At 40.2% G+C, this 15,396-nt stretch overlaps 1 protein-coding gene across 10 annotated transcripts in view; it reads right to left on the bottom strand.

Moving 5' to 3' along the window:
• CAMK2D (calcium/calmodulin dependent protein kinase II delta) overlaps window positions 1-15,396 on the bottom strand; it is a 163,581-nt gene that overhangs the window by 55,443 nt on the left and 92,742 nt on the right. For 4 of the 10 annotated variants that reach the window (XM_072861741.1, XM_072861739.1, XM_072861738.1 and 1 more), the window contains 3 exons: window positions 12,770-12,824; window positions 4,222-4,287; window positions 1,556-1,628 (listed from right to left, as the gene is read on the bottom strand). In XM_072861741.1, coding sequence (XP_072717842.1) covers window positions 1,556-1,628; window positions 4,222-4,287; window positions 12,770-12,824 — 194 coding nt within the window. Of the gene's footprint in view, window positions 1-441; window positions 484-1,555; window positions 1,629-4,221; window positions 4,288-12,357; window positions 12,423-12,769; window positions 12,825-13,656; window positions 13,834-15,396 lie in introns of those variants that run through there. The other 6 variants (XM_072861735.1, XM_072861737.1, XM_072861736.1 and 3 more) reach the window with 3 other exon arrangements.

Genomic DNA, 15,396 nt, shown 5'->3' with positions numbered 1-15,396 from the left:
CCCAGAAGCACTCCAAGTTCTGCTGACGAGAGATGGAGAAGTTCCGCCCGCACCCTGCCCCAAAAGCTCTGGATGACAGAGAGGAAGAGCTTGCGTATACACCAAGCGCTTGAGAAGCAGCTACTGTTCTCCCTGGTACTGACAATAGGTGCCAGCAGACTCTGACGGCTGCTTCACAGCCCAGATCTGGGCAGGTAGGTACCGGCAAGCCTGCGGCAGGTTTTCTCCAGTGAATGCTAGCGCTTCGTTCTCGTGCATAGGGAGGCGAAGTAAAACAACAAAAACGAAAGGGAAAAACAGGAAAAAAAAACGCAAGAAAACCCTTTTACATCTCCCCCGCTCGAGGCTCGCTCTCGCTAGGCTTTGCTGCTCTCCGCTGCGGGGCGGAGGCAGGCGGCGGCTGGGCGGGCCGGCAGCGGCAGCGGCAGCAGCAGCACTCACCTTGAGGTCGCGATGGACTACGCCCATCTGATGGCAGTGGAGCACAGCCTCCAGGATCTGCTGAATGCAATGACTGCATGCAAACACCAGGGGCGCGTGTTAGTTCCAAGCGTGCACCCGCCGCCCGCGCTCGCCGCAGCCAGGCGCCGGGGCGGCGGCGCGGGGCCGGGGCCGGGACCGGGGCCGGGGGCGGTGGCGGGGCCGGGCGGGCACCGCGCTCGCCGCTGCCCCGCTCCGCTCCGCGCCGCTCAGAGCACGACGGCCTCAGGCAGGGCCGCGGCGGGACCCCGCACGCTGGTGGCGGCGGCGGCAAGGGGCCGGCCGCGGAGACGTGCTGCGGGTCGGCTGCTGCTTTGCTGGTAGTTTCTTTTCTTTTTTTTTTTTTTTGTGAGAAAACGAAATTTTTCTAAAATAATTTGGCTTTTTGGTTTTTTTAATGACAATTTTTAACAGGAAAATTGTCGGAAAGGCGTACGGAATTGTGCCAATGATTCGCTGACGAGGTCGTATCCTCGGTGCTTTTCCCGCCTTTTCTCGCCGAGCGCTCCCTCAGAGGCGTTAGAAACGGTAGCGGCCACTGAGGCAACACAAAAACCCCCGCTCCAAGCGCGGTGTTTTAGGTCAATTATTAACTTCTCGCGGTCCAATTGAGCCGGCAATTAGCGTCACTTGCCTGAGGGTTCGTCATACTCTAACGCAGCAGTGTGCGACCGGTTGTTCTGCTACTGCAACCCAGGGTCTCAGAACAGAAGTGGCGTTTAAATCTGCAAGCTGACATACATCACAGCCAAAAGTTCACCTCCGTGTGCGTACACAGCGATACGTGGACACCCTTAATGGAACACCAGACACGTTCGACAGCATGGGATAAATCCAGCGCCTTGGAAGGAGACGGTTTTTTTGGCAACCATTCCCCCCTTTTGCCATGATGTATATTAGGCCTGTAGACTTGCAAACTGGAAAGAGGCGTCATGCATTATTTGTTCGTCTAGTTGTTTTGAGGGTGAGTAGGATAGGCAAGGGAACATGGCAGACAACCCACCCTCTGCCCATACCCAGCGGCAAAAAAACCCCCAAAACTCTTATATCCAATTGATGGGCACCAGATACTGACCTTCAGGTCTCTGTGAACTATGCCATTTAGATGACAATGATTAACACTTTCTAGAATCTGCTGTATACAATGACTGCAAAGATACAAGGGCAGAATGGAAGGGAGAACATTTTAAAGGCACATAATCACATTAAATACAAACTAAAATAAAACTTTAAAAAAATAGAAGGAACAAAAACAATTTTACACCTCCTGACAAGTCTCGATTGCACATTGAACTGGAAGAAAACGATGTTGAATATAGAGATATTTCCAGCTCTAACACATCCAAAAAAACAAAGGAAAGCAAAAAAAAAAACCAAAAACCCAAAACAAAGCCAAAAACAAACCAAAAAAGACATTTAACATGGAACATATGACACCTATGAGACAGAATCATTAGATGGTATTTTCACTCAGCAGTATGGAAGCTTCTTCCAGTTTCCAAAAACTGCTGTAGGAAAAATAAAGCGGAGGCCATAAAACAATTAGTCCTATGTTTTGGCTTTTTAAAATTTTTACGGTGAAGTTAACATCACAAGAAGTGCTGAAACAAGAAAATGTTCAGAAATGAAGTGGTATACAGAAAACAAATGAAACAAAGTCAAAAGCTAAGGAAAAGCAAAACATTTCTCATTTGAATCTAATGGTTTCTTAAAAACTCTTAGTAGAATAAAGCCAAGTCACTCAAAAAGGCGGCATGCATGTTCATTTAAAATATCGTCAAGCACGAGTTGAGTTAGGAGTCACTCATGAAATGGAAATCCACATTAAAAATGCAGACAAAAGTTTGATTTTGGTGCTTTAAATAATTTAAGTAGCACCTATTTTTCCATGCCCAGGTTTGCAAGTTTTGGTCAGCCTACAATGCCAAAAAGCACAACTGAAGCATTCATCTTTTACAGCACAGGAACTTTTTCAGATGTTTTTCGGCACCACAAGAGCTTATAAATTTTTTTTTTTTAAAGATATCCTTGTGGCAGAAGTCAGTGACTGTAAGTAACACCTAGTAGTCAAGGGCCAAGGATTTGATACTGCTCATCCAAAACGTTTTGACCATGGAATTCAGAAGGAACGGTCATAAATCAGTAACTGGAGCCCAAGCCTGAAAACCCTTTCTTAGGCGAGTAGTTCACGACTCACTGAACTGGACTGCTTGTGTGAGTAAAGACTACTTGCGTGAGTAAGGGCTTGCAGGAGCAGACCAGTATTAACAGTCCTAGGATAGGCATCTATAAACTCCATTAACTATTTCTAGAGGGATACACACACACACACACTATATATATAGATATATATATATACACACACATGAATATATATATAAATATATAAAAATACAGAGATGCATGATAACTAGATATTTCACTTATTTGGTCAACTTTTTACTGAATATATAAAATGCATATATATATCTTATATATATATATGCACAGCCCCTTCCAATAGGTCATAATTCTAGAACTGAAAAAAAATCATTGCAATTTTTCCTTTTAAATCACAAGTATCTTAAAAACACACAATGACACCATATGCTGGCCTTTGGCATCAATATTAGAAGTTTTGCTTGAATCACACAGCAGGCAAAAAATAATTCAAAAATTATTTAAACATAGCTCCTCTCCTACCACCCCACCCAAATTACTGATTTTGTTTTCTCTTCTACAGTGTGCTTTGCTATGTGTTGTTCCACATTTAAATGCTTAAAGTAATGATGTTTCTACCATTCCTACAGAAATTAGTAAGAGCAATCAACAGCAGAAGCTTCCTAATATTCAGAGTAACTTCTTGTTTGTTCGTTATTATCCTACCACTGTTGTTAGGGACACTTAATGCCTTCCAGTCAATTAATTCCAAATGTAAAGGAATAACTGAAAATTACTAAATACGTATCGGTGGTGTGTGACTATGGACACACAAAAACATGAGGATTCTTTAAATTTACTTGGAGATAAATTTTCTGTGAAGAGTGTAGTGGTAGAACGTATTTTCTTTAAAGTAATTGACCACAATGTTTAAGATTCATAATTATATGAGAATATTTAAGATTTATTATTATATGAGGGCAAACAGATTCTGAGACGGAAAAACGGCCCTGATACTTTATGTCAGCATGCAAATTATGATAATCGTCAACTTATTCTTCAAGTTTTTCAACAAGCACTTGCAGAAAATTGCTAGAGATTTCATATTTGAGCTCAGACTATGAGATGCACAGTATAATTGCTTATTGATGAAACACAACAAAAATGTTTACATCTGAAAAGGAAATTAGTACTTCTGGACTGAGAGCAAAAATTATATTTAATGTAAAATTCTTTCAAGACCAACTTATATTTCAAACTTTGATGAGCAAATGTAAGAATCCCTAGATGAGATATAGCTGAAATGTTATGTCCAGTTTGCAGAGGAGAAAACTGGGTAAGATTTTAACATCACAAGTTTCCAAACTGAGATCCAATTTCAGCTTTTTCAGATCAGCAGACATCAAGACTTCATACGAGTTCTCCACCACACAGTCGTGAGCTCAAAATGCCAAACTGTGCCCTTCTGAGTCTGAGAGAACTCTAGGAGAAATCCTCGGGTCTCACAGACCGTGCTAGTGAAACTGATGCCAAACACCATGAGATATTTAAGTAACTATCCTAGAATTATTAAAGGCAATGTTAGAAAAACAAATTACTTACCTGGCATCTGCTTCACTATAATATTCTCTTGCAACTATATCTTCAAACAATTCACCTCCGGTGACTCTGTTAGAGAAAGCAAGATGGGAAAGGAGATTTCAGAAGTGAAAATGTGCATCTTAAATTAACCTGACAGGGAGAAGTCAGAAAGGAGTAACTGAAATATTTGTACAGAAATGCAAGGACCAGCAAGGTGAAGAAACTAAAGTGGAAGGTTTGTCCATCCAACTCGTTACATGAATAAAAAGGATGTGGTGGAAGAGCAATCATAACTAGAAAATAAAGGCAAAGAGCAGCAGCTTATTGGGCAAGATGCCATACATCAGTTAAGGATGTCAAGAGTAGGCAGTAAAACTACAAGAATCAAGGGGACTGACCAGCAAGGACAATTGTGGCTGAAGTTCAGGACAGTTCAGGATAAATTGAGAACTGCAACGTACGACAGATGTGAGGAAGGAGAATACAATAATGCTACAAAGAGAAAAGGGTCTTGAAGTGGAGGTCAAAACACAACAGAGGTGTACCCATGCGCCAGAGCGGCTTGCTTGTTGTGCTTTTGCTAGAAGGAGGATTACTGCGTTGGAAGGAGAGTACCAGTAGAAGCAGTGTACCTCAATCAATTTAATGGCAGATTTTTTTCCTAGAAAATTTTCAGTTGTCTTTGCTGAGAAAGTAGGAATAGTTTAGTGAAAGTGTCACTTAAAATAATTTAGGAGGCATTAATAGTCTGAGGGAAGAACGGTATGATCCAGAGGACCAGTAACAGAAGCAACTGTGCATGGTTGCATACTTAGGATTTCATTGTACAACCAGTGGTTTAATGGCAGGAGGTGGTTAAAAAGAAGTAAAACTGTGTTGTTATAACCCGAAGATGACAGTCTAGCATGAGTCACCAGCAGGATGCTGCCAGAGTCTTGGAATGCATTTGAAATAGGGTGACAGCAGCATCCTTACGTACAGCAGTAAAGTCCCTCCTTGTATCGTACACAGTTCTGGTCACTCACATTCAGAAGAGGGAATTGAAACAGCATTATGAGCAGAAAATTGCTACTAGGCTATCCACTCACTTACTCATCATCTCTTCTCAGAGAAGCAAAGTCAGTTTAGCTTGGCAAAATGAAGTTTAAGAGGCATGAAAATAAATACTGAAGACAAAGAGCATAAACCGTGCTCTCCATAGAGGAGAGCTGTAAGGAACAATATTAGTACAATAATAAATAAGCATACAATACCTGTCAATAAATATAGGGTTAAAATCAGGAGAAGTTTTCTAACAGTCATAAAGCTGGTGTAATTTAAGAGGTTTTGGTAAAGTAACTGAGACAGCTGCTCTATTTTTAAGATGAAGATTGATACGCTTCTAAATAAAATGGTGGAACTTGGCTGCCTGTGTCAACGACAGAGTGTGGACTCAAAGAAACAGGAAGACCTTTCCTGTGCTATGCTCTAACATTTCTCTTTTATGGAATACACTGGCATACTTTCACAGCTAAATGCAAATCTTCATATATTCAGGTGCTGTATTGATACAGGTGCGGTATCAACAGCTGAAAACGGATGAAAGCCTTGAAAATGCACAGGACGTGGAGTACCCAAGTGCACAGCCTAACCAGGGCACCTAAACGCACCCTCAACAGACAGGATGCACGAGTTAGTCCCCTTCCTGCTTTCCAAAACCTTGATCCTACTGATATGCCAACATAAATAATTCCTAGATGGGAGACCAATGTTAGTATTTCATTACTGTTTATGAGTGTAGTGAATTTTCATATAGCACATTATATTCGCAATAAATTCCCAAATGTAAAAGCCAGAGTGGGCTACAAGATGCTTAAAGATTAAGATGCTTAAAAATCTACACTACAATTAATACAATCAGTATTGAATACAATTAATAGGATTAAAAAATTAGAAAGGAGGATACTTTGAGAATCTTCAGAACCGTAACGCTAATTTGCAGATTGCCGTACTACCAGTTCGTTGTAGATCCCAGTTATTCAGTCACATTAGACGACAACAGAAATGACCTGCTCAACCGGTAACATAGCTCCTTTCTTCAAGCAGGCCAGTTAAAAACTTTATTTTCATGTTTCCATTTTTACATTTGGGCTACACCATCCTTTTTCTGAGTTTACACCTCACTGACTTTGGAAAGTAATCACTTCCAGGTAACAGAATGCTATTTTGTACAAAAGTCTGCGATAAAATCTGGAGGAGGTGAAATAGCTGGTTGCCTAATTTGTACTCTCTTTCTTTTTCTTTTTGTCTTCTACCTTCCAGAAACTGGCTTTGGTTGCTGTAACACAAAATGTTTGATTGATGCGTGTTTTGACAGTCTTTGATACCTCCTTTTTGCATATATATTTGTCTACCACAGTTCTGGTAAAGAGGAATAATTCTCATTTTGTGATGAATGAAAAAAACAAAGCATCCTTTGATCTTATTCTTCCCTAAAACACTCATTCTTGATCCAAGCCAAAAAAGAAAAGAAAAAGCTTTTGTCATCAAAGTGCGTTTCAGTGGGAGAGAACACCAAGCTGATGCTTGTTCTTCTCAAGCACGGAGAAGAGAGGGGGCTAGGCATTCTTATTTGCTGACACTAAACATTTGCTTGGCATTCATAACCATTGTTGAACGATGAAAAAATAAAAGCAAGAACAGAGCAGGTGAATTTCACTGACAGCCGAACAGGTAGGCAACAATTCCCAGGCTCTGTCACTCTGAAGGAAACAGTAGGAATAATTCTCAGAGGACAGCTAAATGGCCGTAAGGGGGGAAGGTAGCGCAGGGGACTAAGAGAGGTCAGAACTCACCTGCATCTTCTGAGCCTCTGACTCTGAGAAAATCGTTACAGCCGTGTTAGTGGCCTTTGCTCATTGAGCGTGCATGAGCAGTGTGCCCCTGCAGCAGAAAAGGTCCACTGCATCACGACATAGGACAGCCAGCAGGTTGAAGGAAGGGATTCTTCCCTTGCATTTGGCACTCGTGAGATCACACCTGGAGTGCTCTGTCCCCTTTTGGGCTTCCCCGTACATGAACAACATCGACATAATGAACGGCGTCTAACGGAGGGCCACCAAGACGGTTAGAGTTGGAGGCACGTGGAGAGGCTGAGATAATTGGGTTTGTTCACCGTTAAGACGGGAAGGCTCACAGGAGATCTCATTGCTGTCTACGACTCTCTAATGGGTGGACAGGCAGAGACAGCATGAAAGGTAACAGACAAGCTGAAACACCAGAAATACCAAATAGATAGAAGGATTTTTCTTCCTTTATTGTTATTATAATTATTTACTACGCAGTCGTTGCTCAAAGAGGTTGTGGAATTTCCATCCCTGAAGATGTTCCAACCTTGACAAACCCCTGAGCAACCTGATTCAGTTGGACCTTGTTCGAGAAGGGGGTTAGACCAGATAACCTCCAGGGATCCTTACCAACCTACGTTATCCACTGATTTTATAATTAAAGAACAGAGCAGTTACCACTAAACTTCTTTTCATACTCCATACAGTTTAATACCAAAGCGGCTACAAAGCATTCTCCTCCTTATTAGATGTAATTTTGTTAGGTGGATTTTTTCCCCCCTGTATCTTCAATTATGAAACACGATGGCTAGGGAAGGACCTGAGATATCTGTCATGAATACAAACTACGCAAATAGAAGAGATCCTTAGTTATAAGGTTCTCCTTGCCTAGCGAAGGCCACGACCTGAAACGAAAGTGTGATGTACTCTTTGGAGGACACATGGCTCCGACTACTGCTCTGTTACCAGGAGGAGCACCGAATTGCCTTACGTGGAGAGGTGTGCTGAAATCGGAACTCTGGGAGGTTTTGCTGATCAACAGAAATACTTAGGCCGATGTCTGAAATCAAATTACAGAAGGAAATTAAAATAGAGGACTTACCTATAGTTTGACTGCTGCTTCTGTTAAACTTTTTTTTTCCCCTAGACTAAAATAATGAAAAAACCGATAGATGGTAGCATTCGGGTGGGGCAGGAATCATACACAGATTCTAGTCCGTATACTTAAATTAGAAGGCAACTACCAGCATAGTTAGACCTACAAATATATCCAGGTAGGCTATACACAATATAAGTGAGGATTGTAAAGCAGAGGGTAAAAAGTAAAAAAACCACAAACAACTTTGGTCCTTCACTATAGAGCTACATGAACGGCTGCCAAGCTACTTTCTCCCCACAAGATTAAAATGGGAAGCAAATGGATCTCAGTGCCTTTCTGATACACATACATTGTCGACGTCGGTGAGGTCCCATTTCATGCCAGGACAGTCATGACATGAGCTCTAGTCAGGGTACAAATTAAAAGCCACTGGTCCTCACAGATTATCACTGTTCTTTTGTAATTTTCTGAAGAACATACTAAAATGGCAACAAATAAAGCACATGGGTTTGTTTAAACAAAAGTACAAGCAGCATGTAGAAACACCAAGGCCCTCTGCACCAAGCATGTCTTTCAGAAAAACTGCAGAGAGAGGGGCAAGCAGAAGGATTCCACGTATAAAGGATGCTATTTCTATTTATCTCTCAGAAGAGGTACGCTAAGAAGCGGTTTTTGACTGCTTCATTCAACTGACTTTCTACTAAAACAAATTACTGCATTTACAGTGTTAAATGCCACTTTTTTATTGCAAACATTCATAACAACACGTACAAAAATACTCAACTTCATGTACCACATTCAATTGATTAGGAAATTCTAATAGAAGATATTTAAAAGGAACTCCCAAATCAGCAAAGCTAGCTAAAAAAGCCTCTGCTGATGAGCACACTGTCGTCGTTTCCCTCTGGCTTACATTTCTTATTTCTTAAATTGCTTCCATAACGAAGGTGCGAGGAAGCAGTCTTACAAAATTACAGTGGCCATATACTTTTTACATTTATCTGTGACCTTTCTACTTCCGAAAAAGAAAGGTTCAGGCACTTAGCCTAGGCAAAGATTGTTCTGCAATTAGGCTTTTTTGGGTATTTTTGTTTCTTCTACAGAGTACAGTCCCTCCACTTGGAATTCAACAGGAACGCCAGGATTCTAAATGTACCAATTGTTGCATCTCAACAAGTGCATTAAAATGGAAGACACTGAAAAAAGAGAATCTCATTGACTTGCACAAGAGAGTCTTCAAGTGCTACAGCTGTTTCCATTCAGACACAGCAATTAATACTGACAGAATTGGTTGGATTTGAACTCATCTAACATCATTAACGCTGAAGACAATCTCATTCGTGCTTAGCAACTGAAATGGGCTGATAGAAAGACGCAAATCCTAACTACAGTTGCCTTAACCAATAAGGGAAGAGGAGTAAGAAACTTCATGAAGTCCATTACTAATCTTACTATGCACATTTGATTAATCCGCAAATCACTATATCTAGCGAGAGAAACATAACAGGAGCAAGTCCTTTGCTTGGGAGAAGTATCACAGAAGGCTATCTTAGTTAATTTTCTAAAATAGGTAGGAGCCATATTGGTAGATCAGTAAGATGCCTCTGTTCCTTGGCAGTGACATCAACAAGACTTGAAAATCACTAGTTTGCCTGGTCAAGTGCAAAACAACTACCATACTCCAGAATGACACCGCCATGTAGATATTTCAGCAGCCAAAGATAAATTATATGTGTATATATATATGTGTATATGATATGTCAATACTTGAGTGCATCTATCTCTCCTCACATGCAGGGCTTCTTACAGGAACACCCCAATACAGGAACACCCCAATACATTTTATCAGAAAGCGCATCTTTCATTGTTCCATGTCCAGTTTCCACATGAATTTTAAAAGACTTCCACTTCCCATTTTGACACTGGAACTCTTCACCCAAATGCACGCCGGTAACAGAGTATGTTCATCAGGTTTTTTCTCCAGATAAAAGCACAGCTATCACTGAGGTATACAAGTGAAGCAACAGGCTTCTCCTTCAGACTGCAGACATCTCTATGACATTAATTCAAAAGAGATTATTAGAAATTCAAAATAGAAAGTGACAAGGATTGTTTTTTTTCTATTCAAAGAAAAAGCACTCCTCCTCTTCACTTTCTTATGTGGGATGCAGTCTAAAAGAAATTTCTAAAAAAACAGTCGTACTGAATCCCACGCAGTCTGAAAGGAATCATTAAGATAATGACATGATGGTATGCGTGGGTGGGGCGACAGTGTTACACCACAGTCAGGCTCCTGTTGAATCAAAATTAATTAAATAAATAAAAGCATGTACTTGGCCTTCATACTGAAGAAGTCCATATGGTACCTTTTTTGTGGCAGCTCTTCTCCATACATTTAAACAAACCTCTAACCCACATACTTGTAACTGCAGTAAAAGATGAAGTTTCACTAATAAATCGTATTAGTGAGCATTAAAGCAATAATTTCTTAGTCTGAATGAAAAATGAACTGTGAACAGCCATCCTTACTAATTAGCCAAAAGTTCTTCAAGAATGCAACACACTGCTTTTCCAAAGACAACTATCAGGCAGTATGCTCACTACCTCTACCATTTACACATTTTCTTTTTTGCAAAGTAATTCATTTTGACCAAAACCCCAAACCACCTGATCAAAACATAAAAAGCTGTGTATATATATGTTGAAGCCCTCTTTCTTTGAAGGGGATGAAAAACAAAACCATGCGGACCATTCTAGATGCACAGCATACGTTTGAGCCTGTTCCTATGTTTGTCCTGAATGGGATCGATGGGGAAACAGAGGAAGTTCCAGCCAGTGCAGAGTGCTTCCTGCAGAGTCTAGTTTTCTGCCAAGACGTTATCTTTGGGTTAGGTATTAATTTTTATTGCAGAATACAGGCTTCTATTTGTTCTGTTACTATCAAGATATAGATACTGGTATCTACAACTTTGAAGTTGTTCAGATGCCTTCTAGTTCACATTGCAGGCATAATCTCCTGAGATACGTCTGGCATTGTATATTCAGTTTAAGGCCGAAGTGGACTAACTGCAATTACAGTAGGCCACAGTTTCTAACAGTAGTACAACAGTAGTACTACAGTACTTTCCAACAGTAGTACAACAAAAAAATAAAAATGCCACCAGTTTATAAAAGGGATATTGTCCCTAGAACTAAGAATTCTGCATGCGCTTCTTGGAAATGTTCAGGATTAAGATGATTTTTCCAAATCCACATAGAAAGATTTCCTTTGTAGCCCTTAAAAAAAAAAAAAGGCGAAACAAACCCCAGTGCATGTCAGAGAACAAGTATGCATGTTGTGCCCTAGAGCCATTTCCAAGCCAACAGTCAGAGCGCTTACCTGGGATATATACAAATCGGATATAAGTTCCTGTTAAGCCCAGTTAGGATTTGAGTACTGAACCCTGAATGCCTTCACTGCAGACAGACTATTTAATATTTTTGTATTGCTAGTCTGAAATCTAGTCTTGATGAAGTCTTCACAGATTTCTTTAAAAAAATTCAGTCAGAAAATAAAACAGAATGTAACCTGAACGTGAAAGCACACAACTGATTGGGGAAGATCCGGGTTCTAACTTACCTACACTGAATGCAAGTATTTCAGTTGGTATGCTTAGAAATGAGCTATTTCACATTTCTAGGGGAAATAACGTATTCTCATTCTAACCAGCAAAAGCACGTTGGGCCTAAGAAAGCTCTTGGGGGTGGGGGGTGTTGTTTGTCAAAACCATAAACTGCCCTGGAAAAAACTGCAGTTGAAATAGATAGTTTTACTTAAATAAGTCAGTTTTGCAAGACAATTCCTAATCGTTTATGCTTGCCCATACCCAGAACCAAAAGCAGCAGCTTTTCAAGTGAGTGGAAAAGTTTGCCTGTCCCAGGGAAGAATGAAGAACATCAGTGTCTCTTTTTAAGTTAAGAGTCTGAGACACATAGTTCATGTTGTCACCGTCCCTTCTCCCGCTAAACAGCCTTATCTAGAAGAAACAAGCTCCACATACGCAGTCACTACACGAACAGCTCAAAGGACTGAAATTCCTGAAGCAAAATGGGAAATAAGTAGGAAACTTCCTTTTATATGCTGGGCATTTTATATTCTGAATGTGTTAAAATGAAACATTCTATATATCAGTAAGGTATGAATCGCGAATAAAATACTGAGAGAGTCTCTCCCTCTAGGAAATTCAGGCTTACCTTTCAATCCAGCAGTGGAGATTTTCTGTAGAGAAACTATTCTTCCACATGTTTTTTTACGTTTCCTTTACAGACAGCTGGCTTGCAGCACATTATTTTTTCTGAGTCATATGTTTGCTTAGCTTTGGCAGATATCATGCAACTTTTACTTACATACCTACATTTTATATTAAAATCCACTTCAACAGTGGCCCTACTTATTCAAAGTTTTTAATACGGCATTCTTACAGTGACACTTACAAATCAGTTCTTGCACATGCAAATACATTACTGTCCTTCCAGCTCTGTTGACATCTCTTTGTCCAACTCATTGCACCAGAAGCATACATTTATCTTGTGAGCTTGTATTTACATCTAAAACTTTGAATACCACATCCCCAACATGCTAAACATATGCAAAATAAATACTTACAAGTCAAAGACTAAGTAATGGAATCCTTCTTCTGATATGCTGTCATGAAGCCGCACTATTGAAAGGGGGAAAAAAAAAAAAAGATAAACACCAGTCATCTTTTTCATGTCTTCAATGTCTGTCTTTGATGTTGGGGGGGAAGGGAGGATTATAATTCTACTGTAGAGCTGGTATGGCATCTGTGTGTGTTCTCATCTGTGTGGTTTGTTTTTTTTTTTAATTCCTCTACCCTCAGAATCGTCATTTTCAGAAGGCGAGATAAACAAAGAAACCAAAAGACTGTATGTGCAGCTCATTGTACAGTTATTTTTAAAGGAGCTCTGCTTTTGCTATGCCACAGAAGAACGCTGCGGTCATTTCCTACCACTGCCCGCAAGTATGGGCACATAGACACACACTGCACCGTGCCTTTGCCCTTCATGCTGAATCATGACTAAACAAGTATTAAAAGCAGTCAGACTTCATCTTAATATATGGTATTAACAGGATTCAACTCCCTTTTTCCTAGGCAAAACCTCCAAACAATCTTTTAAATAGCATACGCAGGAGTCCCCAGTCACTGGACTTTTATTATCTTAAAACAGTATTCTTAATGGCATACAACTATTTCTCAGCAGCATTACATCTTAAAAGTTGTAAACAAAACAAGATGGGGAAAAAAAGGGCCACAATTAATCATAGATTTCAGCAGAATAACAAACTTTAAGGGCTATGTTAACAAATTCCACAACCAGACAATAGATGCTGATTTTGAAAGAGAAAGCAGCATTGCAAACTAAAAGCATTTGACTATACTAAAATAAATGGGGTCAAAAAGGGAATAAGCTATGTTCCTGCTCATATTTCTAGTACATATATATGTATTTTTTTCCCTCTAATCTTCTTACCTGCCATCCGCTTCAACCACATGAATGGTGAAGAGTCACGAAGAGATGAATCTACTGGCAGATTGATGCCCACCAATCCATGCTGAATTTCCACCGTGGCAGCTAAGACCACAGCTGAAAGACTAAAGCGAAGGGACTGGGAGTCCCCACCACCCGGCTGCGGGTGCTCAGCCAGACCTACAGACAGCAAGGGTGGGCAGGAAGAGAAAAGGAGGGAGCGCGTGGGGCCGTGAGAGCTCGGCAAGGGAACTGCCTCTCGTTAAACCGCTGGGAAGAGCCGGTGATTTAACCTCGTTAAATCACCAGATTTCTGGAAAGAAGTAAGGTGCATGAGAGAACTTGCCAGAAGCAAAAGGATGTGATGTCTAGAAAACAGGATTAGCTTTTCCAGTGCTTGTCACAGCCGACAAACTTACAGCATCCTAATGGTTAAACCCCCCATGCCATGTTTACATACACCTACGTATCCATATCTAAAGTTTTCCCCGAGAATGCACTAGTCAGCTGCAGAACTTCATTTTCCATTTTAAGAATTCAAATCATGGCATAACTATGAATGAAGTCCTGCGGTTTTTCTTAATTACTTTAAATGAAATGGCAATTTCCAAAGCTAATTTTCCCACAATACATGAAGCTTTGTCAGTAGTTTGATCCAAATCATTACCACTTATAGAATCAGGGTTCCCTAAAACTGCTTTGTGTTCAAAGCTGAGCTGATGAAGAAAGTGGGAAAGAAAAGGATTTTCAGATTTCCCCAGATGGTAGCTTTATGTATTAATCATTTTTCATACAATACATGACATTTAAAAAAAAATAAAATCAAATAAACATGACTTTTTTACTTAATATTTAGCCTAGGGAAACATCTTGTGTTTACACAATACTGAAGAGAAAACCAGCTCTTGGCTGACTCACTGCCCAGAGCTCGTGATGATTCAGAAGAGCCAAGTAGGTCTAAATCAGAACTTGTGGTTTTGGCTGGTTCTGTATTCTAGATTTGTCTAAGTTTTTACGAAGTGCAAGCCTTGAGCGTAAAAGACCAAGGTAGTACATTGCTGCTGTGGTAACGCATACCCTATTTATAGACATTACAGGGACAATACAGTTTAGGATATCGGAATCAGATAGTGTAAATATCAAATAGTATAAAATGCAATTGACTGAAAAACTAGAGCACACCTAAAGTGCAAGAACAATCAATCAAATAACAGCAGTGTAGCAACAGCAAGAAATAGGAATCTTCCAGATCTTTGTACTAGTGCATTTTCACTGTCTCCTTAGGGAATTAAAGAGACATTATTTATTCATGTCTTCAGTTATTCATGTCTTTTAAAAAAAAAAACCAACACAAAACAAAACACCCCAACAAACCAAAATCAACTTTCTTTCTGGTTGCGCTCTTTGCATTGAGATTTCAATAGCCCCAAATGTCTGGTCCTTACAGCAAACCAAATGTGAGATGAGACACCAAGTACTAGCCTAGAACAGTAACCTCAAATTCCTAGCTCAGAACAGAGAGCCCTAAAGCAGCTGGCTTTTGAGTACACTCCTTCGTACAGAAGCATCAAAGATACTACTCATGAATGAGCGCTCAGAAATTAGCAATGGGATTTAGTACAGACCCTTGGGTATGTCACAGAGATGCCACATAACCCTAAAATAGTAAATTTTGGAGTGCAGCTAGTACGTTTTGCATATGCCTCTCCAAAAAAGTTTAAATTTTTTTAAGATTTAATACAT

This window comes from Ciconia boyciana, chromosome 5 (genome assembly GCF_034638445.1).
Source record: "Ciconia boyciana chromosome 5, ASM3463844v1, whole genome shotgun sequence".
Taxonomy (NCBI): Eukaryota; Metazoa; Chordata; class Aves; order Ciconiiformes; family Ciconiidae; genus Ciconia; species Ciconia boyciana.
Note: the sequence above shows the minus strand (reverse complement) of the source record. Positions and strands in the feature narration are given on the sequence as shown.